General features: G+C 41.1%; 2 protein-coding genes across 7 annotated transcripts; both read right to left on the bottom strand.

Annotated features, from left to right (window-relative positions):
* Window positions 1-275: 275 nt before the first annotated feature.
* On the bottom strand, window positions 276-16,400 carry nxf1a (nuclear RNA export factor 1a). Of its 5 annotated transcripts, none has more exons than XM_023794353.2 (22): window positions 16,210-16,400; window positions 14,638-14,697; window positions 13,387-13,597; window positions 13,136-13,286; window positions 11,615-11,698; window positions 11,183-11,287; window positions 10,992-11,072; window positions 10,239-10,308; window positions 10,036-10,124; window positions 9,505-9,612; window positions 9,266-9,375; window positions 6,300-6,336; window positions 5,607-5,675; window positions 5,466-5,521; window positions 4,893-5,000; window positions 4,754-4,812; window positions 3,274-3,389; window positions 3,152-3,194; window positions 2,959-3,031; window positions 1,120-1,302; window positions 722-782; window positions 276-599 (listed from the first exon to the last, which is right to left on the bottom strand). In XM_023794353.2, the coding sequence occupies exons 1-22, from the start codon at window positions 16,271-16,273 to the stop codon at window positions 561-563; spliced, it is 1,977 nt and encodes a 658-aa protein (XP_023650121.1). In that variant the 5' UTR covers window positions 16,274-16,400; the 3' UTR covers window positions 276-560. The 5 variants fall into 5 exon arrangements, with proteins under 5 accessions (XP_023650121.1, XP_023650147.1, XP_023650140.1 ...); XM_023794379.2 differs by lacking the exon at window positions 16,210-16,400 and adding an exon at window positions 14,765-14,986 and having other exon boundaries at window positions 14,638-14,671; XM_023794372.2 differs by lacking the exon at window positions 14,638-14,697 and having other exon boundaries at window positions 16,210-16,399.
* Window positions 16,401-18,765: 2,365 nt separating this feature from the next.
* Window positions 18,766-25,033, bottom strand: LOC111834618 (inositol-trisphosphate 3-kinase B). Of its 2 annotated transcripts, none has more exons than XM_023794127.2 (8): window positions 24,914-25,033; window positions 23,547-24,618; window positions 22,740-22,824; window positions 21,829-22,042; window positions 21,396-21,600; window positions 20,633-20,734; window positions 20,433-20,504; window positions 18,766-19,930 (listed from the first exon to the last, which is right to left on the bottom strand). In XM_023794127.2, exons 2-8 carry the CDS (start codon window positions 24,345-24,347, stop codon window positions 19,517-19,519), a joined length of 1,893 nt encoding a protein of 630 aa, XP_023649895.2. In that variant the 5' UTR covers window positions 24,348-24,618; window positions 24,914-25,033; the 3' UTR covers window positions 18,766-19,516. The 2 variants fall into 2 exon arrangements, with proteins under 2 accessions (XP_023649895.2, XP_023649903.2); XM_023794135.2 differs by having other exon boundaries at window positions 24,808-25,033.
* Window positions 25,034-25,285: the final 252 nt, after the last annotated feature.

The raw sequence follows: 25,285 nt of genomic DNA on the forward strand, positions 1-25,285 counted from the left end.
CAGCAGTTCAGGTAATGATTTTCAAACATTTCCACATATCACATTATCTTCAAGCCAAGAAACCATTGCCAAAAGTGACCTGATTATATTACTAACGCAATTTGTGCCCAATACCCATTAGTAAGGAAATATCAGGATTCTCTTGGTATTAGGACCTGTACCTATTGCTCATTAGTAAACTTCAATGCAAATAAACCACTTGTTGCTTTGCCATTTTAAACAAGTACCAGTTCATTTACTGAAATACATTTAAAAATGCAGACTGAAAGCCAAAAAACAAGAGACCAATCATTTATTCAAATTACTGTGTTACTTTAATAATCATGTTGTATTACTAGATTTTTATATATATATATATATATATATATATATATATATATATATATATAAAAAAACAAAGCTCCAGACTTGGGAGTAGTCAGGTTTCCTATGTTTGGACAATTAGACAAAAAGATAACTAGAATAAAAACAAAACAGTAAAGCAAATCCATATAAAAACAAATTGGTATGATTACATCTCACAGTTCAGTTATTTTACAATCGGTTTTATTTCTCCCTTTTCACTTTATGAAAGCAACATCTGGGATCTTCCCCTGAGCCTGGGAAAAAGAAGAGGTACAATAAGAATCAGCAAAGACTGAAGTACACAGTCAACAACAAAATTAAATAGTGGTTCACTTAGTTCACTCAAGATTCTGAGAACAAAATCAGATTAATTCACCTTCAACTGTGTGAAGATCTCAGCAGCTCTGTTGAAGTCCCAATCGTTATCTTGCAAACACCTTAAAAATAAATAAGTAAATAAATGATTTACTGCAGTATATTCTTGTACTGTTCAGATGCATAAGTGGAGGGGACTTTCCACTCTAGGATTTTAAGGGTAGCATAAGAGTGGGATGAAAAGGAAACTTTGATTTTGTTCAATGTTCAGTAAGTATATTTTGGAAACTACAGCTGACTTTCACCTATGAAAGCATATAGAAACACAGACTGAAATAAAATCAAGTGTTTTCTAGCTATATACTACAGTACCTAACCTGGCAGTGTAATGAGTCTGGCCAAAGCGCAAGTCACAAAGCATCCGACAAATGTAACAAACTAAATGGTTGTTTTACTGACTTCTGGGACCACTCCAGGTTCATGCCCGACTTCTGGGAGAAGGAACTGAGCATTTCCTGCTGAGGGGCAGAGAGGGTGGGCACAGGGCTGCTGGACGGTGTTGGGGCAGGGGCTGCAAATGCTTTCCGGATCTCCTCCGTTGTGGCGTTCCGCACAAACAGCTCATCATTCACGATACAAAGCCTGGGGGACAAAACATCGCAAAAGATGACAATCGAGCTGAATGCTTTCAAAAAAAGTGCAGAGATCACAGAAGCCTCCCAAATATGGAATCATTACCACAAAATAGTAATGAAAATCAGGGTTGCTGCACAATTTAAATGCTATTCTTTTAAATACCTTTTTCAAAACCACAAAAGAAAAAAAATATTCCACAACAGGACTAACCCACACAAACTGAAATGTCCAGTTTGTTTATTCAAATATCAGCACAGAAATTAAACATGGATACTTGTTTTCAATGGAAGCTCTATTTAAAACAATATAGCAATACCAATTTCACTAGATCTCATCTTCTATCTATAGTTCTTTCCCCCAAAGGTGCATACACGGAATCAGAGGAACCTCATTTAAAAAAAATAAAACAGTAATGCTAGCCTCCGAGATACTAATATGTTGAGATATTGTGCATCGACTGATGTGTTATAAGATCAAGATACCAGCATCAGTCTGGTTGGTCAATCTTGACCAGTATTGCTGGCTAATATTTTAACTTTATTAGTTAAATAGATCAATTTAAAAAGTTAGCAGCACCAGAGCTAAAGACAGGACTACAAAAATAATGGAGATGATTGCACTGGCTATTGAGCCATACATTCCATAGTGGAGGATGAGGGATTTCATCAGCTCATTCACCACTTATAAAGTGGCCGCAAATACTGGCCTGCAACATATAATTCATTATGAAAACTTTTCTCTTCCACAGAACAAAAAGGAATGTTGAGTCATTCCATTAATCTATATCAGCAAGTTCGGCAAGTTTCGCCACCAGCTAAATTCCTCATCAATGTACCACTAGTCAGCCTAGGTGAAAGCAACCAATCAGGCAGGACTTCCTTTGTGTGTTTGTTTTCTGTACAGTTCAGTAGTTGGCACTTTTGACCATTGTTCTCCCTGTTTAAGAATTACCATAAAATTCTATGTTCCAAGATTCTCCTATCTTATATTCCATTAATAATGTGTAATTCAGCTCCCATGGCCATATTTGTGAAAATTTTAGTGACATTAAAATGGTTTGAATTTAGGTTAGGTCAAAATAATTGAATAATCTATACATTGAAATGATTTGTGGTAGAAATGAAAGATTTTCTATGCATCAAGTGGTTCTCAAAATATTTGTAATCGAATCTCCTTGGGGGCAACGATTTACACTGCTAGCAGAGCCCACGGGACTGCAGCTTTCAGAGTCGCCATTAATACTGAATGCGGCCGAGCCGGTCTGACTGCTGCTGCTTTGCTGCACTTCATCCAGTAGGAGCAGCAAAGAGTAGCTCCTGCCATTTTAGTTGAAATTGGTCCACTTCTTACCAATGTTAGAGGACCCAGAGAGGAACACAAAATATAAAACCCAAGAAACACCAATCTACAACAATAATATTCTGGTTTTATTATTCAAATCAGTCAATAGACATCTCACAATGACAAATAGCACCATGATTTGGATATCATGACTTTTAATGATCCATGGGAGCCCTACAAATAGCACGAGCTGCCTCCGTGCAACAGAGGTCCGAGTCTCTATGGTGTTTACATAACCGAATGTCTCAAAGTCAAAAACAGTAGCAGTAGGTAACACGGCAGAGATGTGAGGCCGCTGTAGAAGTGAACAAGGTCACTTACCCTGCATTCCCTGCTGGTACTGCGATGAAGATCCGGGAAAATGCCCTGACAGCGTCTCTAGATCTACCATCCACTGAAAGACAAGAGGAGCAAATTTCAACCCTATCAGAGGTCAAAAAAAATAAAATGCTGACTAGTAGGGCACTACTAGAAAACAAGATAAGGTTTCACAGTAGAACATATGTAATCTTACCTTCTTTGAACACCCCACTGACCGTGAATGACAGTAACGTGTTCTGTAAATAGAATACAAAAAAATAAACCTTTGAACTGAGAGAGAGAGGGACACAAAGGAAGAGAGATCCAGCTACTCACAGTGTAAGTGCTGACATCAACAGTAAAGGATGCAGTATCGTGTTGGGTTTTCGGCAGCTCGTTCAGGAAGGCCACCACGTTTAAGCGCGTGTGCTTGAGCAGGCGAAACCGTGTAGCTGCAGGTTAAAAGGAAGGGAGTGCATTATACATACTGTACATGACAAGACAAAGACCCAGAGCTTCCTTTCATATCAGTATTCTGCTGTGCACATGTCCAGAGCTGAGCATTTTTACTAAGTGGGCTTTCTCCACCTATTACCTATACTAGTCACTGTCAGAAATCTGTCACTTCTACAAACGGTTCTCAACAGAAAGAATGCCGCGTCTCCATTTGTTCTCTACAAATTTGTTTTTACCTCTTCAAACGAGGAAGAGATGGTGTTTTTTGAGAAAGTACCAAAAGTACGGTACTGTGAGGTGTTGGTTTTCCACTGGCATAAAAACTGGTACCGGCGCAGAATGACAGGGTATTTTGTACTGAATTTGAAAAAATGGCTGTACTATATTACACAGCTTGGAAAGTGCAATACTAATAAACATATAAAATATATAATTAAAGCATGGAATTGTCTTCCTGTGTGTGTAGTGCAAGCTAAAATCTTGGGTTCCTTTAAATCAGAGCTAGATAAGATTTTAAAAACTTGGAGCTATTAGTTGAATTCTCCCCAAATTAATCTGATGGGCCAAATGGCCTCCTCTCATTTGTAAATTTCACATGTTCTTATTGCATGTTATGCACATGCAATTCTTACATCGCTGGTCAGCTATATTAAAAAAAGGCTTTTTCTTACTTTCAATTCTGTATGGACATTATAGCGCAGGGGTTTATAAAATAATAAAAAAAAAATGTTGCTAAAATATTTTTACTCTGTTACTCTGTCATAGGAGAGGGAAAAAAAAAACAGCAAGCTTTGCAATTTTAATTATTCCTTTTATAGATTCATATGTTTAAATCAGTTTAAAGTTCACCTCCACCGCTTTTGCATTAGTGCTGCATGCGTTCCCTAAGACAATCATAATCATTTTCATCCATGCTGTTTAAAATCGCTCGAAGACGGGTTTTTCAGAAATTTAACTAATTTTTTTGTTTTAAATACCCCAATATTTATTACAACACGATCACTTTGCTCGGACAGCATGCTATATTAATATATTCAACGAAATACTTTAACTTGTCATGCCATCCGGATCTTATTGTTGTACACGTTCTACGGCCAAAATTGCACTTTTTCTGTCTTTACTTTATCATTTTCTGAGTTCACAACTGTTTTCAAGGCACGTTTTGTATTGTATTTCAGCAGCAGGCTATTTATATAACCAATCGACAAAGAAAGCGTTTCACGTCCCACCCCAAAGTACCAAAGTAGCATCCCCAGCTGGCTTGGCACTTTCAGAACTGGAACTTTTTGGAACTGAACCAAGAGTCTATGGAAAAGGGAAAGTACCGTACTTGGTGCGGTGGAAAAGCACCCAGACTTACTAGGATCTTTGAGCTTTTTAATATTGCGGCTGTCCTTGTGGTAGTCCCCAAGGCTCGACCTGGGAAGGCAGGCAAAAAACGTGCATTAGAATGGTGCTACAGACAGATGGGGGCCCCCAGACAGACGAAGTCAACCTACCTAGAGGGGTTCTGAAGGGAGAAGGGGATGCTCAGGGAGAAGCACGCCCCATCGTGGTAGGCTTCCAGCAGGGGCTGTCTGTCAGCGGAGTCATAGCAATTATAATACCTGAGGAAACGAAAAAGATCAGGAAACGTCAACCACTGCAGCAGTTTATGGTCTGGCCCCCTAAAGGTCAAACCACCAGTGATATTGACTGCCACGCTCAGCCGTCTACATTAACTGTCGATTTTAATAGCAGCCTGAGCTTAATAGCGTGCCCATCTTTATATGACACCACTGGTAGAGAGACTCCTTCTCCCCCCTGAAATCTGAAGCTGAATGCCCACACGTCAGCAAGAGCAGCGGATGGGACTTCAGAGACACGCACTAGAGTCAGTGAAGCGGAATCCAGATGGCTATTAACAGAACAGGTGAATGCAGCCCCATGGTAGCATATGACAGAGAGGCAAGCAGTGCTTATGGTACTCAAGGTCTTACAAACAGCATCATATTGAGTTATCTAATGATGATTCAAAATGGTGACACCAGCCCAGTCCTACTAATCATCTGTTTCACAAGGGAAGCACTTACTGTTGTAGGAATCTCAAGATGAGGCTTTTGATTTCATCCGAAACAAAGTAGCTGCCCTAAATTTGCAAAGAAAGACAGTGGTTATTTTTCTCCGCCCCCAGCGATAGCCAGTCATGACAGGAGGACATAGGCACAGATTACCTTGCATGGGGGTAAAGTGGTGGGAGCTTCCACATCAAACCCTATGGGAGGCGGGAGGTCATGGCCATCCTAGAGGGATGCAATTCCAATAAGAAAGTGGATGAGAAACCCAACAGAACATCCACTACAGAGAGGGCAGCTGCCAACAGGGTTAATCAGATTCACTTAAAACCATGTACTATAGGGAAAGCAAGCAACAGGATTCCTGGGGCGAACCCACACAGCACACATTTCTGAAAAGCTCAATGTGAATGAGTGGGCGTCATTGGTAGCGTGCACACCATCACGGCTTACTGGAAAAGAAACACTCCCATTACATTGTCCTCCAGGGTTTAATGATTGACTAGCTCTCCTCTGACCAACAGGAACTAGGCAGCGAGCAGAGGCTGTATTTCCAAAGCAAAGCACAAACTGCCTGGCCCCAGAAATAACCCTATTTGCAGAATTGGGAAAATTTAATCTAAAACTTCACAATTCTTGCCCAACAATCTTAACCCATTTTCTGGCTACAATAGCAAAAAAAATATAAAATTCCGAGGGGATGTGACTCAAGGTCGGGCCTATGGCTCAGCATCCAGGGCCTCGCCTAGAACAAAACGCAAATGCCCCCATCTCACAGAGCTTTGCTAATCTGATGTAATTCATTGTGATAAACTCTTGCATTCCTCCTTTGTCATGAGCAGTTTCTCTTACCAGCTTAAGGACCCTGGGGAAGCGTTCTCGCACAGCACTGTCCAGCGTTAGCAGGAAAAGAACAGAGAGGAACAGAGTGACTTTCAGCTTCAAGACTGGGGACCACACAGTGCTGCTAAAGCCCTAAAGAATAGAGACTTACCTTTTGAATAAGGACAATATAGGCATAGTCTGATATTTCTCTATACAAGCTTCTCATCCAAGCAAAAACAAGACCTTACACTGCATAATTACTGTACTGTAATGCATCAAACTCAGTTCAGATAATGTGGATGTGGAGGTTAAAAAAAAAAAACCTGCAGAAGTTTACATATAACAGTGCAATGTGGTAGTAGGTTCCTCATCTCAAACGTCCCTCCCATCCCCAGGCTCAACCCCATTTTACTTACCCAGCCAACTTACCTGCCCCTCCCCCCCCAAACACGCAGAAACACAATGACTGCACTACGCACTGCTTCTGACAAAGGGAGATGCATGCACACTTGTGCGCAGACACACATATACACACACACACACACACACACACACACACACACACACACACACACGTGGGTCGGAGTCTCAAGATCTGAGAAACACAGAGCTTTACGACAGATCCGAGATTAGGAAATATGGGAAGTGCCGTCTAATTACATAGCGACTGGTGTCTACACAAATGCAAGTCGCAGAAGAGAAAGGTTCCTCTTGAACTGGACTTAAACTCGAGATACAACAGAACACCACATTTAACCCTGTCATCTGTATTAGAGTATCGTCACAGAGAACGGAGGACCACAGCAAAGACGGGCGAGAATGTTGAGATGACAGCCAGGGCCCTTGATACCAGCAGCCTGGGCGCTGCACAACTGGGCAGGCTTGAACACACTGGCCCGGAAGTCCGCACACTCTCACTCGCATTCAAACAACGGCGACCACAGCATGATTGACAGCAGTGCTGAAATTGAGATCAAGACCAGCCTAGAACATACGTTTGGCTCAAAGAGAAGAGACAGATGTTAGCGGAAGAAACAGCACTATACGCCCTCTGCCCTTTTTACAAAAGAATAGTGACGCAACAGAAGGAAAAAGCAGCACAGTGCAGCTGCCACTCCAGAATGCTTCGCAGTAAAATGAGAAGTCCTCAGATGTAAATATTGATGATGTTCTAGTCAGTATCCTTCTATACCAATTAGAGTAGATTCGCTACAGAACATAGATCACAGGAGTATTCATAGACAAGATTTTTCACTAGCTCTAGCATCTGTTTTGGACCCAGACCCTGAGTTAAAAGGAGGGTTATAATTTCCTAAAAAAATTATTTCATTTAAGGCTACAAAAGTGGCTCAGTTTTGAAGGGAATTATTCAAGGGCTTGAGTTTGAAACCCATTTCAGGGGCAAGGTGTTCACACTGGCATAAAATGTCAGCTGTCTGCCACGTACGCGTGAACGGGGCATCTCACACCCCACTATGAAATGCTCTGAGATCCACAGAATAAAGGTGCTGAGGAAATGTCGGTTTCTCTTTTTTTTTGGGCAAAGCAAGGTGACAGTAAGGCCTCAGTCAGGGGAGGGGAGCCCCGGCTGAATCACAGCAAAGTCACCAGCTGTGGCAGGCAGCACCTCCCAGAACAATCTCCATTTTAAAAGCTTTCCCCACTTATCTGCTGTTAATGTTGGAGACGAGCTCCCCATTGGGGAAAAGTGGAGACGTTCAGGCTGTGATACTGAACGAGTCTGATGTTGTGTCGTCTGTGCTTGAAGGGTGTTGTGTGTCAAGCTGGAAACTTCCCCCTCCCTCTCCAGCTCAGGGACGTGTGATGTGATAGCATTGTCTTCTCCGGAGTTAACATCTTGTCATTGCTTGCCGTTTACGTTGTGGCCAGATGCACGACTGTGCCTGTCTTAGGTTGCCCCAAACTCACAGGGATCTTACCCGTCATTGGCTAACCAGCCTTCTTCACTGGCCAATTACAATGCCCCAAATTCTAGTAGTTGGGGAGGGGAGAAGATCTATAACTCAGTGACACAGGTGTATACAAAACTTGACATTTCAAAGATTTCATTCTTGCAATTTCCACATTTTAAGTCCACATCTTCATTTTTGTTCACTTTTCCAAAAGCTTAAAAGCTTAGAAAAGTGGGTTCTTCAGTAATCCTTAAGACTCTTGATAGATACAAAATATCAGCGTAAATATGCTGCACCAACTCATGACTAGACATCATCAATTTTTTTTATCCTACAATTGAGTGACATGTAAAGCATTATTAATGTGCTTTTTATGGCAACTGCACTGCAATCACTGAAAGAAAATAAATAAAAATCAACAGAAACCAATAAGCAGACAAAGAAAAACAAAACCAGTATGACAACCAGAGGCGCGCACACACACACACACGGGCAAACACCACCAGGTTAAAATGCTGGAAAAAAACAAAATCAGTTTAGGCAGTCAATGGTTTTCATTCAAATGCTACTATTGGTGCAGAGTAAAACCGAAACATTGGTTAATAAATATGCTTAATATACTATTACCGTTTTGAACAGTTCGTGAGTGATGCCTCTCGGACCAAATAGTGCCGTTTTCAGTGCAATTAAAATGGAGGCATAGCGTGCATTTATGTGTACATATACGTGCATTAATGTAACGCACACCTTCAGTTTACAATGAGATGAATAAGCTTGTGTGGATCTGGAGGCTAGAATTGATTCTCCTCCTAGCAGGTACCTCTAGTGCCCCTAGTGGCACTGAGGCAGAGCGAAGCACTCCCCACAGAAACCTGCTCACCGCTCCATAAGAGCACAGGAAGTAGGATCTGCCCCTACATTACGAGTTCGAGTGGCCGGTCATATAGTACATTTGGTTAAGGAGGTGGCGAATTAACCTCGTGACCCCCAAAGACACACACACGCACCCTGTACATGCATCCTACAATGCCCAGCTCCTCCCAAACAGTGGCCCTCCCCGCCCCTGGGCAGTGCACTGACCTGATGTAGTTCGGCTGGTCCTTGAAGTGGTCACACAGGGGGTTCCTGTCTAGCCATATCTCCACCAGCTTGAAGCCTTTGATCTTGTCCAGCTCTCGCTCGGTCCTCAGCTGCCCAGGAGGAAAAGGCCGTGAGAGAGGTGTCAGACATGTGAGCAGAGGCAAACAAAACACTGTTTGGGGGGGGGGGGGGGGCGGGGGGTGGCTTTACAAACACAGAAGAATGCCAGCACCACTCACCTCATTCTGTGAAAGGTTTAAAGTCTTCAGGTTGGGCGCTTTACTGATCAGCTCTGCCAAATCATCCAGTTTATATAGCCGATTGTTGCTCAGATTAAGACACACCAGCTGAATGAGAGAGCGAGAGAGAGAGAGAGAGACTAAATCCAAACTGGCTTGTTTGGTCTGCAAAACCAGACCAAACAAGCGTCTTCTGAATCCCAATTTAGACAACTGCCCTGATCCCTATCTGGCACCATCAGGGTACAAGAAGTGACCAATGGCGGCTATTTTAGGTCATTTGTATGCAACTGAGAACAGGAGTGATGGCAATTTTTTAAAATTTAGTATCAAAATTCATTTTGCTCTGCTTGTTTGCTGCTCATTGAGCCACTATAGCATACTAGTTTGTTGTAAATCACTTGAAAAGTTACAATGCTCATATTTGCTCCGGTATGATATTTGCACAAATGAATACAATACAATCATATCAAGTACAGCAAAGGAAGAGCAGCAGATATTTCACACGGCACCGGCTGTCTGACAGCTTACCTCAGGAATGTTCTCCTCGATGATCTTGATAACAGCTTGCATGCAGTTCTTCCGGTTCAGGACCACATCAATATTCTGAGATACCAGGTCTAAGAAACGTTGAGATAGAGTTAGAAGGCACACAGCACAAAGAGACGCCAATGGATTCATGCGTTTGGCGTGATGGACAGCACCACTGAAAAGCTGTCGGGGTCTATACATACCTGGGTCTGTACGAATGCTGTTCAAATCCAGGGCTTGCTGGGAGCCGTCAAAACGCTTCGCCATACATTGCTAGGGAGAAGAAAAGGATTACTCATTCACATCATTCAAAAACCATCCGTGTGCAAAATAACAAACCAGACTCTTCATCATCTTCCATTTTTTTGCTAGTGCAACATGAAAAAGGATAAAATTCTTCAATTATTCATTTTCATGTTGGGACCAGAAGATTGTTCTGGGACATTGCCGAAGGTGATGGTGTATTTATAGAAAATCTAGCCATAGGAGTAGCCTAAACAAAATGGTCACCTGCTGTAACGAAAAACAAACCTCATGGCATGGCATCTAAATAAACAGCAATACAAAAATGTCACCACCTAGTTTTGGGGGGGGGGGGGGGGGGATTACTAATCTAAATTTAGCCTCATGTAAATGTGCAAACTAACAGAAATAAAGCAAAATTCTAATGTAGAAAACATTGGATTTCTGTACGCAACACTTGATATTTACAAACAAACAGTCTCCACACTGAAAACAAATATACAACACTGGGCAGAACACTGTTCTGTACGGCTCAACTACGACAACACAGGGCTTAGATAATTACATAACATAGGGCCAAAGACAGCCCAGGTAAAGGCTTACATAACATGTTAACAGACTTGCTGAATTCTTTAATCCTGCCTACGATTTAAGCTGGTCACTTATCTAGTGTCTCAATCTTTCCCAAAATTCTTTATGTCGTCCAAATTTACCTTCAAGTGCTCCAGGTCCTCTGGTTTCAGTTCTGTCTGGATAAAGGCTGGCGGTGGGCAAGAGTTCATCAAGACAGTCACCTTAGAGGAAGAGGGAACAAAGGGGAAGCTGCTTACCATTGTCAGGAAAGCTCACATAACCTTCCATTGAAAGAACAGCAACTTTAGCTTTTCAAATCATGCAGCAGTACCTTGTAGCCTTCAGTGTCCGTGATCTTGCGGGAGACTTTTTGCAAAGCGTTTGCTGTAGTAGCATCCTCAATATAGAACTGAACTTTGTTACCCTCTGTCTGATACTGAAGAGAGACAGAAATAATTTGAATTTAAGAAAGTCTTGTCTTTTTACACAACAAAAAAAATTACTAAATGACGCTGACAGCCTTTACGATAAGATTGCTGCTTCGAAAACTGCTAATTCTGATGTTTCAATGCCAGCTCACAATATCTTAAACTTCAGGATGGTTTCAAGTCATACTTGTTTATCAGACTTATAAATTCATGCCCCGTACCAATAAAACATTAACTGGACTCATCCATGTTTTCAAGGTTAGTTAGATTGAGATGTGCTATGAATCTCACAGCCGATAAGAGAAAACTGCAGCTGGCAGAAAGTCACCGCGTACATGAATTGGCGTGAAAGGCATGGCACAATTATCCTTTAAGACAGTCAGTAGCCACTTCTTCTCATATTTCTTTCCGTGAGGAATCTACAAAAACACAGAAAATCAGAGTCATACTGGTGCAATTGTACAGCGGGCATTAGATTACATTAACCACCACCCAGGACACTGGTAAGCCACTTCAGGGGAGAGGATTCCCTAATGTCACAAGGACAGCAAAGGGACGTCATGCACAGAAATACAAATACAGTTGCCTGGAATCACAGATCGTACCAAACCCTATACATACACTATGTTTTTTCTTATATCTACATACTTATGATAATTTATAGATTAAACTATGCGCAATATGAGACAATATATAAACGAACATAGGGTTACTTGAACATAGCACTGCGATACCATAATCTGATAATGGGTGGTTAGCGTACACAGCATGGAAACGCTGGACAAAGGGATTATTCACGTCACGGCCAGGACGATGCGAGATTTCAATACACCCCTCAGAACGACGGAGTGGTGGCTCTGAGGCTAGGGATCTGTGTCTGCAACTGGAAGGTTGCTGGTTCAAATCCCATGAATGTAAAGATAAAGATAATCTTTATTGTCAATGTCACTTGGACAACTAAATTTAAAATGCAACTCGACTCAATGTGAGGCATAAAAAGAGTAATAAATATTAAAGATATACAAATTGCACTGAATTACAAACTGCACAGAATACTGCATTGTCTATGATCCTACTCCACTGGGCCCTTGAGCAAGGCCCTTAACCTGCAATTGCTTCGTCCTGGGTATGACGTCCAGCCCTGTAAGGAGGTCCTCCATCTTACATGGAATAACTTGGGGGTTGGTGGTAGGATTGGCACTCAAGCCACAGGAAAAAATCTCACACTACTCCACAGGTGTCAGACTCCAGTCCTGAAGGGCCGGAGCCCTGCACATTTTTGGGGTTCCCCTCATTTAATACACCTGATTCAACTTCTTGTGCCAATTACCACATAGCTGTTGAGTTAAATCATTTGTGGTGGAACAGGGAAAGAACTAAGCTACACAGGGCTGCGGCCCCCCAGGACTGCAGTCTGACACCCCTGCGCTAGTCCATTCGGACTAGTGTGGTGCTGAGGTATCACCTGCCATGTGGCTGCACTCACGTTCTCATCCCTGAGGTGGTTTATCATGTGGTGGGTGCAGCAACGCACTGTAATCAGTGCCTGCTCCTTACCTACCTCAGAATGACGTGCACTTTAAAACTTACACTGTTTATTCCTGAAATTTTCCATTTAAAATTTGCAAACCACGATTAACTGAAACCATGGAAAGTGAAATCGCAGATAAGGAGGGACCACCGTATTACTAAAACTGAGAGAGTGGATCAGGCCATACATGGTCCAATCCAGAAAAAAAAACATTACACGATCAGTATCAAAGATACTATTTAAAAGAAAATGACAGGACTCAGTAAGTCTAGGTTCCTCATTCTGCTAACAGACATGGGCATCACGACCAATCTTTTGTACTCACAGTCATCCTGAACCAGTTCTTGCGTCCTGCTCCCCCTCCTCCCCCACCTCCTGCAGGTCCACCTCCATAGCCCCCACCTCCGCCTCCGCCTCCCCTTCTATCCCGATCAGGTCGGTTGTGCCCCCTGCGGTTTGGCCTATCGTAGGGATTACTGTGGGTGGGGAAGACGATCATTAGTAAACTGCATAAATCGATCTGAAAATGACCATAAAAAGCATACAAAAGATTGACTGGTGTCTGCAGGTACTCACTATCTACGCTGCGGGGTTCCATCCTGCGAGCTGTCGTTCATAGCCACGTCTCCGTCGTCGTCTTCAAACCGAGTCCTGGGGTTCGGACCGCCTCCCCCGGGGCCCACGCGATTCCGTGGCCGCCCCACCTGCTCACTGTACATGCGGCCTCTGAAGGGGCCCCGACCCTTCCTGTTGCGAAACTGGGGACCGCCAACCCTGTCGTCATGCTCTGGACAAGACAGAATTTGAAATTACATGTTTAAGTATCAACAGCCAAGAATCAGAATCATTTTTATTCACCATGCACATTCACAGGAACCCACAAGATGTTTTTCCAGTTGCTGATATTGTACATAAAAAAAACTTACATATAGATGCATCATATGGCAGAAAGTTAAACCTTGAGACAAGTGGATATTACACATTTCTGCCAGGTAATCAGACTTAGTATCATGGCTAAAGAAGAATGATTCTTTAAAATGTGCTCCCCCCAGTGCCAATACATGCAATAGATTCTGGCCAATAGAAGTTATTCTCCATAAGCCTTAATAGTTTACAACACTATGATCCCTTAAATTAGATATCAAAGGACAAATCAGATTAACTTTATTGACTCCAAAGGGAAATTCTTTTGTATACAGCAGCAACGTACATATAGCACGGACGAATATACATTTAGTGCAAAACAGAGAAAGTGCAAATACAGCACCCACAGTCCACTCCTGTTCAAACCGGACAGCATCAACGCAAACAAACCGTGTTAACGCCCTTTCCGGAATAATAAAAATGATGGGAAAATAAATCCTTCCCAATCCCAGTATGCCATTTAAAACCAAAAGTTCCACATTGAAGCCCTATATCAATGACATCTTACAGGCGGCAAAATATTTGCATAAGGGCGTTTTTACATAATTTCATATCAACACTGTAGCATCCCGTTTCCAAAACAACGTGTTCCCCTACATTAATGTAGACAAAAAGCGCAGCTTGCAGCCTAATACACACGTACTTAAAATCCCAGGTCGTAAATCTTGTGTAAATGTATGTTAATGTGAAAAAATATGTCACTCACAGAGGTTTAAATTATAGTTTGAAAGGCTACCAGCGTTAAAAAGAAACAATAGAAATCAACGTGTACTCCGTGGAGCGAACGGGGCCCTGCTAACACCACGAAGCCAGATACACAGCCTAAATTACTTCTTTTGCGCACTTTCTTGTTTACTGTAGCGCTTGAAGCGACAGGCAGGGCTCAGATTCTCCTCGATTTACCTTCAAGCAGCCTGCCATTGCTCCTGACCTCTCTCTGGATGAAGGAGACGCCATCACAATCTATGGATACGGGGAAACTCCATTTTACTGCTAGTTTTAGTAAGGAGAAAGACCCAGGGACACTCACCGTTGTAATAGCGGGCATCGTCCGCTGTCGCCATATTATACAAAAACACAAGCTTAAAACAGGTTGGACACCAGCAGATGATTAGTCGGTCGAATAAAGGTTATTTGTGAAATATTTATGGACTGATCTGCGGTTATTTGTTTTTTTAAATCGTCTTTCCAACCTCTCCGGTATCAACGACGGCGCGGCCTCGTTGCAACTGGAGAGTAGTGCGCATGTGCAGAGGACGTCGATCGGGGCTGTAGTTCTCGCACCGCCCTGCAGAGGCCGTATTCAGCGCGTATGCGCTCACTTAATGGGCGCTTTTCCAGCGCACTTTTAGTACGGAACTTTCGGTACTATCCCTTTCAACTTTGGTTAGCTGGCTGGCGTGAGATTTAATCGTAGACGAGTCTGCACACTCATTTACATATATGCAATCGTTATATTACATTGTAAGTAGTGTGTAGGATTTGCAAAATGCCCCAACGGTTCTGATGTATTTAAGTTTAGGTTTATAATAGAATAATATAGATTTGCCGTAAGATTTCTTGCGTGAGCGTGAAAGTCTGAGTGTTACGCCAGATGCGTGAGAGCTGGCAACCCTGCAATAGGAAATGGGATGTACCTTAAATACCGTACGAAAAGTAAGATACCTGGGGCCTGTACTACGAAGCGGGGTTACTGGCCTATCGGGGTAACTTGTCGCATTTAAGGTAGTCTGGGCAAAATGTAACGATGGAACGAATATGAAGTCCATTTAAACTGTGGTACCTTAAATCCGACAAGTTACCCCGATAAGCCAGTAACGCCGCTTTGTAGTACAGCCCCCTGGTGTGGCAAAGCGCCCATAGTGCACTGGTAACACTAAAATGAGCATTTCAGATCAGACCAACGTGTGTAAAGAAAACACATTTACATTAAAAAAGTTTCCTTGATGGGATATGACTTCATGGACACTCCATCCATTGTGTTAGAGTCGAGCCTCAAGTTCGTCGCACTCATAACTTGATGTTGAATCCATATTAAAATCGGATCACTGACACGCTTATAAAATTCCCATCTATAAAATGTTAGATTTTTTTTATGTTTTTTGCCATGCGACTATTAGACCCCATACTCACATTGTGATAAACGTTAGTTGATACTTTACCGTTTGTTCATAGTAGTCCCGTCTAGTAGCACAGCCTACAATTATACTTAACTGCATGCATTTATAAATATTTGTGTAATCGATTTAAAACACACAACTTTAAATATGAAAACAATGTTGCATAACTATTCTGTAAAATTAGTCGCGTAACAATCTATGAAAATTAGTGTACAGCCATCTAAAGCTGGTTAATTCGTAACTAGCAACAGCTGATGTTTGTATGTCAAAAGCTAATATTTTCCCTTTTCTTTGATCGGTTATATTACAGAAATGTTTCTTGGAGGGGGAAAAAAAAAGTTTTTTTTTTTTTTACCTTCATCTGGGTGAATATAAGCTACCACCGCGAGGTTGTCGTACCGCTTTCGAAAGAAAGTCATCTTGCTATCCAATTAACTGGATTCTAGACGTTGGCAAACGAATGATTGCAGTTAAAAGTGATTTGGGCGCCGGTAACTGTGGCAACCTGCCAACCTCCCGCCGGTTTCTAAACGAGCTGGTAGGTCACTAGCGGGCGCACGTTGGAAGATGGCGCGCAATGAAAAAATTACGGCAATATATCACGGCTGTGATTCGGTTGTAGGCACGAGGCCGCGGATTATCACACCCTGGCCCGGATCTAGACTGCTCAGGTTGGGGCGGGGGGCAACTTCACACAATGGACTGTGACTAGAAATATAGGTGGGGAACATGGATATTTTCATATTTCATGTTTGAACTGTTTATTTTCCCTACATTATCTTCTCATGGTCATCAGTCTAATCTGGAAAGACAAATTATTATTATTATTATTACCAACAGTGCTTGAAGTGCGAAAAAATAAGTGCAGGAACTCTAATTTTCTCGGGCCACTGTCGCTGCGTCGGATCAGTTTCAGTAAGTACCGGAACGCAGAAAAAAGTGGCGGAACCCAAAAGACGAAAATACAGAAGTTCCGGAACAGCGTTCCGCTGCGTTCAGGCCCACTTCAAGCACTAATTACCAAACCATATTGTGGTTTGCACTGTGTTGGTGTGTAAGGTGTAATATTACTGCCTGAACACTATAAATTACTTGTTCTTTGTGTAGTTACATACCTATGATAAAATTTAATCTATAAATTACACTGAGACAGTGGTTACCAAATCAGTGGATAAGGAGGTTCCACTGTACTGTTGTAGTGAGTTTCCTAGATCTTCCTAGAGCTTCCTAGCTAACAGTAATGTTAGCTGGCTAGCTATCTAATAGTTAACTAATCCATTACTAGCAAAGATCCTAATTCAACACAAAATTACAGCAACAAAAGATACATTTTACAAGAAGGAGCTTTAATAAGAATAAGGTAACATATCCCTCCTCCACATTCACAGGTGACGAATGAAATAAACGTGAACATGAAATTTTTAGCCATCTACAAAATTACCTTGGGTATAGTACCATGATCTAGAATAGAAGGTTCTTCAGGGAGATAGATGTATATCAAGGATTCCCAGCTTAATAATTTAAATGCAAAGGTCTATTTATTGGGGGGAGGTGGGGTGGCAAGTGGAGCCAATTTAAATATTGGGGGGTACTCATCCCCCCAGTTCCTATGCACCTGAATTACATGATAAACCAAGGATTGAAAGTGCAATAAACTGCAAATGACATTATGACCGGTCTTGTTTCTTCCACTGGCGTCCATGTTTTGGACTGACCACATCAGGAAGGACACTTTGAACTACTTCAGGTTTTACAAAATACTTAAAAACTGAGTGGTTCCTGTGCTTGGCTAGTTTGGTTCTTCTTGTGCGTTGACTGGTTTGTTTTCATCTGGCTAATTTATATTAACATTTGTGATGCATGCAAAGTTATAGCAGACTGACCAATCAGAACACAGCAAGAACTCAGTGTTTAAGTGAAATCCAGGACTTTTTAATTGAAATGGTATTTTACAAATCCTGCTAATCTCAAAGAATCCTCTCTAACATGGATTATCTGATCACTCTATGTCACACTGATGTTAACTAATAAGAACAGCAGTAGATCTGAGACATTACACAAATATACTTTGTTAGGCAGTTTGGGGAAGACACAGAATGTACCATTTATCCAAACTGCTAACAAAAATATCCAAAGGAAATGAAAATTAAAAATAACGTCTCTTCTTTGTCCAGCCTATTTATTATAGACATAACTGAACTCAATTTAACACCTACATGAGATTTTGCCCATTTTCTCATGCTTTTTTAATTCAGCTGCTTAGAAACAGTCTTCCTCTCATCTCAATCAGCCCAAACCCTTAAAATGCTATTTTTTCTCTCATCGCACTGATCTTAATTTGTCTGAAATAATCAGTTCTTGAGATAAGATCCAAAAGAAATCTTGATTAGCATATAAATGAGCCTGCACAAAATCAGAAATTTGTCTCAGTGATCAAATTCAAATCTCAGCACTGTATTTTATCTGTTCAGCACAGTAAAAGAACTCATGCTAAACAGGATCATTTGCCTTAGATTGATTATTCTTTTGCTCATTATTTCACCTAAGTGGGGGTTTAGGAGAAACAGGTCAGAGTTCCTTAATCTCCAGATAAGACGACAATATTTTTCCTAATGAGACAAAGAAAAGAAAAAGACCATTGTGTGCAGTAAAATTTTCTTCTGGGTATGGGCTCACATATTACACACATTCTCCAGTAATTAAATCACAAAAGGTTTTACTGTCGTTGCAAAACAAAAGTAGTAGACTAGAATATTATTTTCTTAACTGCAAACCTGATCAACTAATAAGGCCCATGACCATATTTTCTGGCATGTAGGTGGCGTACTAGAACAAAAATGTGCATAGACTCAAGGGGGGGGCTGAAAGCTAGGTTAAGAATTTCTGACATAAATGAATTCAGTCAAATTACTTGAATTGTTATAGCACATTTAATCTGGTTATACAAGACATGGACTGCCCCATGGCTAATGATACAGAGTTTGCAGCTCATTCATTAGTTTCAGATACTACATCATAATGGATTTTATAGTCATACATTAGCCATGGTTTCCTTTGCCATTTACCTTACATATTATACTCTGTAATGAACAGTTATTGCTACAAGAAGGGGGTTTGTACAGCATGCCCTTGTACAGCCCAGGCAAGGGATGAGATTAATTAAAAGCATGTATATTCAGCTGCCACAATAGGAAAACCTGTTGCCAAGCGTCATTTTGCAAGAGTTTGGAATAGACAGAGTTATACAGTCTGGTCTGGAATTAAATTCAGTTTAAGAAATCCCACAACGTTTGTAAAGCATAAATTTTACTCACTGCATAATACTGTCCGTTTTCATGCTACATTTATTGTGTTTTAGTTCCATAATGCCTGGCCATACAATCCCACATTTCCTGTGATTTCCTACAGTATGGTTTTCAGGTATTTTTTCACCGAGAAGCTAAAACTTTATTTAAAGCTGTATACCTGAGCTGCCAGTAAATCACTTAAGATTGTCCAGATGCAACATAACTTTGCAAATTATACATTAGTGATGTTCTCTACTTTACTTTTTTTTTTTCCTAGTCCTTATCCACTTTTGCAACAAGTGGAAAAATTTCATGTTTGGAATGTGAGAAATCCAGTTCTGCCATTGCATTGTAGGGAGCCTGATTATCTATACATTAAATGGATGTTTGGGTCGTAGAAGCTCCCCTACTGCCATTGGCCTCCAAATGGACACAGCTAAAAACCTCTTCTAGCACAGTATCCCTAGCACTGAATGCAGGTGCAGATTGAGATATCTCCTGCATGACATCCTTTGTCACTGACACACAGTGCGTCTGCAGTTCGTGTTGTGTGTCAGTACTACAGTCGCACGGGTTCAGTTTTTCAGCTTCCAGGAGAGCTTCCTTCACAACCGAGGTTAGGCTGGCTAGGCCAGTAAGATATCCATCTTCCTGATTACCCTCAATCCAGGGAATGTTGTGCTTGAGGTATAGACCAGAGTCAGTTGGGAAGGTCTTCCCAAAGTCAATCATCCATATGTTGGCTTTACTTCTGCGGTCATGGATGAACAGGAGTGAACTGCCAATAATCTGAATAAATTTGGAAATAAAGAATGGTAGCACTTTACTTGAAGGGATAGATACCTCATTTATGCTTTATAATGGTCAACATAAGAATTAATAAAGCATTTACTGACAATCATAAATCATTATAGTGTTGATTATTATACTTCACAAGCTAAAATGAAACTCCCATTTATAATGCACTATAGATACGTTCATTATTGCATTATATGCATTATAATGGTCGGTATAAGAATTTGTACTGCATTATAAAGATATAAACAGTGCTATAATGTTATGCATTTTTACTTAGATATTTATCCATGCATATAATGCTTTATGAATTCATTATAATGTATTATGAATGTGTTCATAGACTCTTATAGACATGTCAGTCATAGAATGTGTTACCAAAGTACTGTAAATAGGAGAAAGGAGATAAACACAATTCATGCACGGACTACAGTTTCTCTACTGTGATCATGAAATATAAGCACAATGCTGGTGTTTTCACTGGAGATGGACTGACCTCATGAGTCTTGAAAAACTCAGACTTCTTCAGAGCTTCATCTAGAGCCATGAGTCTGGAGAGGTAGTCTTTCTGAAACACAAAAAGATAAATTATTATGCAGCATTGAAGACTCTATTCTCAGTCACTGGGACCATAACAACCGTAAACTATTATTTTAAGGAATAAATAGGTGTTTTTCTCCTGGTTGAATCTCTGACCAGAATGTTGGGCTGTTTCTTGGTGAATGTTAACACAGTGTCGGTCACTTGAGCCAGAGTTCGGGTCATCTTGAAATCACGTAGCACCTTGCCATTTTCCTTCTAAGACAGGAGAGACAACAACAAGATTTAATATAAACATTCATTCATTCATTCATTTTCCAACCCGCTTTATCCTATTGGGTCGCGGGGGGTCCGGAGCTACTGTATGATGTAGGAATAAATATACAAGCTGCTTTGCTTAAATACACTATTTTCTCTGCGAACTGGCAGCACAAACATTGCTTCTGCAATAGACAGTACTTTGTATGCTTCCTGTCGGTGCAGTGATACTCTGAATCAGTTGGTTATGTCTTGGAGTGATACTGCAGGAGTATCCAGTTCTCTGATAATTGAGTTCCCAGGCGTTACTTCATTGTGTCATTCAACAAAAAAAGTTTCCAGGCCAAAAGAAAGAAAACATTTTTACAAGTAACTATTAGTGAGTAAGTACCATTGTTTTGTACAACTAAATATTTTCAATCAGCTTGTGAATCCACACTCAGATGCAACTAGATCTCCTTTTTTTGACATTGCCTAACCATTCAACCCAAAAGACATTTTCATATTCATTCTTACCAGTAGGGAATACTTTTTAGGACAGCAAAGCAAAAAGACTTTGTAGTAACTCATTTCATAAGAAGATGCTGCAAAAAATCTCTAGTTCAGTAACATTTGATAAGAGAACAGCAGTCCATGACACTAAAGTGTCAAGACATAGTACCGTGATCCCTTCTATCCTGAAGCCTAGAGTTGAGCTGGAGCTCAAGCTATCCCTCCACTGCAGGTAGCGCGACTTTGTCACAGCTCTCAGTGTGTGCTCTTCCACCGTTGGTGCTGCTGGGTCTACTTTCACCATCTTCCAATACATGTCACTGCGCAAGGAAGCACTGTGCTGCACTTTTGATAGGTCTTTCTCTAGGTAGGTCCTAACCAAAAAAAAAAGGATAGATATATATGTTCATACATAGAAAAATACACAAATAATTCAGGCATGAAACTAAACACTTGGGCATCTAGAGCATGTACTAGAATAGTTTATATATAAATTTTAATCCAGATGTAAGCTATATACATTTAATATGAATGACTCTAGGTTTACTCCAAAACAAGCTTCTCTTGGACTCCATAACTACACTGCATGCACATCTGCATACCGAACACCCATTTTGCAGTCCATTATGACAGGGAAGCTCTTCCCACTGAGCAAGTCCTCCAGACGCATGTATCTCTCATTCCCTCTGCTGGTCACTCCATAGTACTGTGGGACGAACCGGCACAACGAATCGTGCATAAGGGCTTGTAGACAGGAGCTCTCAACAGCATTGTACTTTTTCAGCACCTCTCCTCCCTCACTGGGACAAAAATTTCCTGGCAAGATACAGGAGTGAGATACATATTAATACACTGTCATTTTTCCCTCATCCATCTCCATCTATGGCCCTGTTTACACCCGTTTACAGTTTTAAGCTCCTGAGTCCCAGGCTATTGTTTGGTGTGCATGTTTTATTTCCTTTAGCTATTTGGGATTCATAGAACCTCATAATCATAAAAACCAAACATTATTTTTTTGAACAATTAATAGTTTTAAACTAAAAATGATATCCTTATATGAGGACGTAGGGTCTCAGGAGGTTAAGACACATGTTGAGTGATTGGATCACAAGTGGATACCCGAGTCACATTGCCATTAACACCAGTGTCCATCATGTGTTTCCAAGATGTCCAGCTGACCGCCTGTGTTCAGATTTCGTTACTAGTTATGTCACTTGACTGGCAGGTCAAATGGCCTCACGCACAGTTATTGTAAAGTCCTTGTCAGGGACGCATCAGGACACTTTAGCATTTACACTACAAAAGTGTCCCAGACCACCTCGTTAAGTGATCTGATCATTCGAATTACAACACGGCCATTTACACTTCTATTTAGTTCTGTCCACTTGTGATTCGATCACACATGGCACATTTTAAAACCAAGTGTAAACAAGGCCTATATGAACACATGCACAAGCGTCATACAGGAGGGGCATCTTTAATTCAGGGGCACTTAAATGAGACATGTACATGCCTGGATGTCCTGCTAGTTGTACCCATGAACTCCTTCTACGTGCTGACCATTGCATCATGGTCAGGAAAGTCCTCCAGGAACAAGCCTGCCAGGAGACACGGGTAAAGTGAGAAAACCCAGGAACCAGATATGTGCTACACTACTACTCCCTTCTACATCGATCTTAGTCCACATCTTCTTTCTAAGAATAAAAAAAGCACAAATAATGACAAAAGGGTGAAACTTGGCAAGGGGATTTGATGCATTTACTTCTTCCCGTTCCCGCTGAAAGAGTTATGCAAATAACTTCAGTGTATTTATTCAAATATATTTACGGTTTTGGTTATGAAAAGGAGCACGCAAATCAAGAAGAGAAAGGTTAAAACAACTCCATCTGCAGCTCCATCTTTACAGGGTTAGATAACATCACTGGTACATTCTAGTATAAATGTAGTGAACGTACAATTGCTGCACTCAATAATTCCAATAGAAATGGAATCTGATGTGTAGTGAACTGCCGCTGGGAAATTCGACCACTGTTACATCGCTTTGAGTAAGAACATCTAAATAAACTATATCACAAAATGAGCCCCGTTGGCTATAGATCGATATAAGGGCAATCTTGCTAATAACCAGCTTAAAAGAACAGCTCACTGATGAATGCTAATGTTCAAACACTAGACAGAGTGACCACCATTGAGGTGTAAGCAGTGGGCATATCTGACTTCTGTGCCACCGGCAATGACGTTGCAGACGGGATTCCGCATCCCCCACGTACCCTCAACACAAACACTTCCTTTACCAGCTGCACTTTGAACTGTTGCTCACCTTCTTGTTAGTTATGCACTGTTCCTTAGTGGTTGTCTCCTCCTCATCACTGAAGACTTCGTCACTATCCACAGAGGAGTAGTTGAAGGAAGACGAGGTGGAGGAAGAAGAGGAGTTCAGAAGTATGCGGGAGATTGTGGGATTTCGGATGGAGGCCACCTGAAGCAGCGCCTCTGCTCCATTCTCAGCAATCTGCGGATCTTCTTCCTTGCTTCCCCTTTGGGTCCATCTTTTCCTCCCATCTCTTTCCATCTCCAACCTCTCTTTTTCATTTTCTTCCTCCACACTACCCTTGAGTCGCTGTCTTTTTTGCACTCTCCATCTCGCCTTTCTGTCATCCCTTGCTTTCCACATGTCACTTGACTCATCTCTTCTTTCTTTCTCCATGCCCTCCTGTTCTTCCCTTTCTGTCACACAATCTTCAGTTCCCTCTCTTACCATCACCCTCATTGACCCCTCTTGCATTTCCCTCCCTAGTTGGATCTGGTCAGGTCCCATATTGCTTAATCCCTCTGCTTCCCAACATTTGACTTCTCTGTCACTTGTAGCGGTTTCTCCTAAACTTGAGGCATATTGTCCACCTGAGTAGAAGGTTGCTTGTACAGGGCGTTGTTTTCTTGGAATTTTATTCATTCCCACTGTTAAGTCAGAAATAGACCTGGTCCAGATAGACTCCTCACACAGACTAGATCTTAAAATGTTATTTTGTTTTCTATCTTCTTTTTCATCTAATTCAGTTCTTTCTTCCTCCTTTCCTTTGTGTATATCCAAGCCCTCCTCAACTAAAGCTGAACAATCCATACTTTCACCAGTCCAACAGAACTATACTGTGTAAGGCTAAGATTTTTGCTCCTGCGCCATTTCTTATTTAACCGCTATCCTTACTCATGTTTGGAGAATCCACAGGATTACGTTTTTCTTTTAGTATGTAGTAAATCTTGGCAAGATCTGCCTGAATACAGATGGTATTTTCTTATTGGATAATGAATTCAACGATTAAAACAGTTTCTATTCCTGTATGATACCGCATGTGCCAGTAGGTCGGACAACAAGGCAGCGAAGGAAAATCAACCTGAAATTCACAAGTGAAAGTTAAAGTTAAGGAAAGAGATATAAATGATAAAGAGGTAATCGAGAAAAACATAAAATCCTATAAAAAACTGCAAGCATTAAATAAACACATTTGGCATGTACTGGGATTCTGCGTCTGGAAAAGTTACCTGCACACAGAACAAAATATATACCCAAAACAAATATTTACCTTGCAAGATCTTCCGGGAACTTAGAAATGCTAATCATAAATAGTTTCTCCTGCTACATTAAGCTATTAACTTGGTATTTTAATTAATTTTAAAGTCACAGTATACCTGTCTCAGGAAAGTATTCCACGTCTTGTGTTTTTCATGTTGAAGTATATTTCCAAAAAATTAACAAGCGCCACACGATCAGATGCTGCCTAGCTTGTCCGCGAAGTCGCGTGGGCAGAGCAGGTGCATCCAATTGACGTAAGTGCAATTTGCAAGCGAACTTTTATAATGTAAACATTTGTCATTTTTGGGATCAGTACGTCTTATATGCCATCTAATTCTTTTTGAGTTTATTCTTTTCGAGGCAGAATTAAATAATTACTATGATTAAATCATTATAAACTCTTTAATTGCATTGTTCTGTTTCGGGTAGTTGTACCTGCCTTGCCACCGTAGCCCCTGGGATAGCCCCCGTTACCCTGAATAGGACAA

The sequence above is a fragment of the Paramormyrops kingsleyae genome, chromosome 10 (genome assembly GCF_048594095.1).
Source record: "Paramormyrops kingsleyae isolate MSU_618 chromosome 10, PKINGS_0.4, whole genome shotgun sequence".
Lineage (NCBI taxonomy): Eukaryota > Metazoa > Chordata > Actinopteri > Osteoglossiformes > Mormyridae > Paramormyrops > Paramormyrops kingsleyae.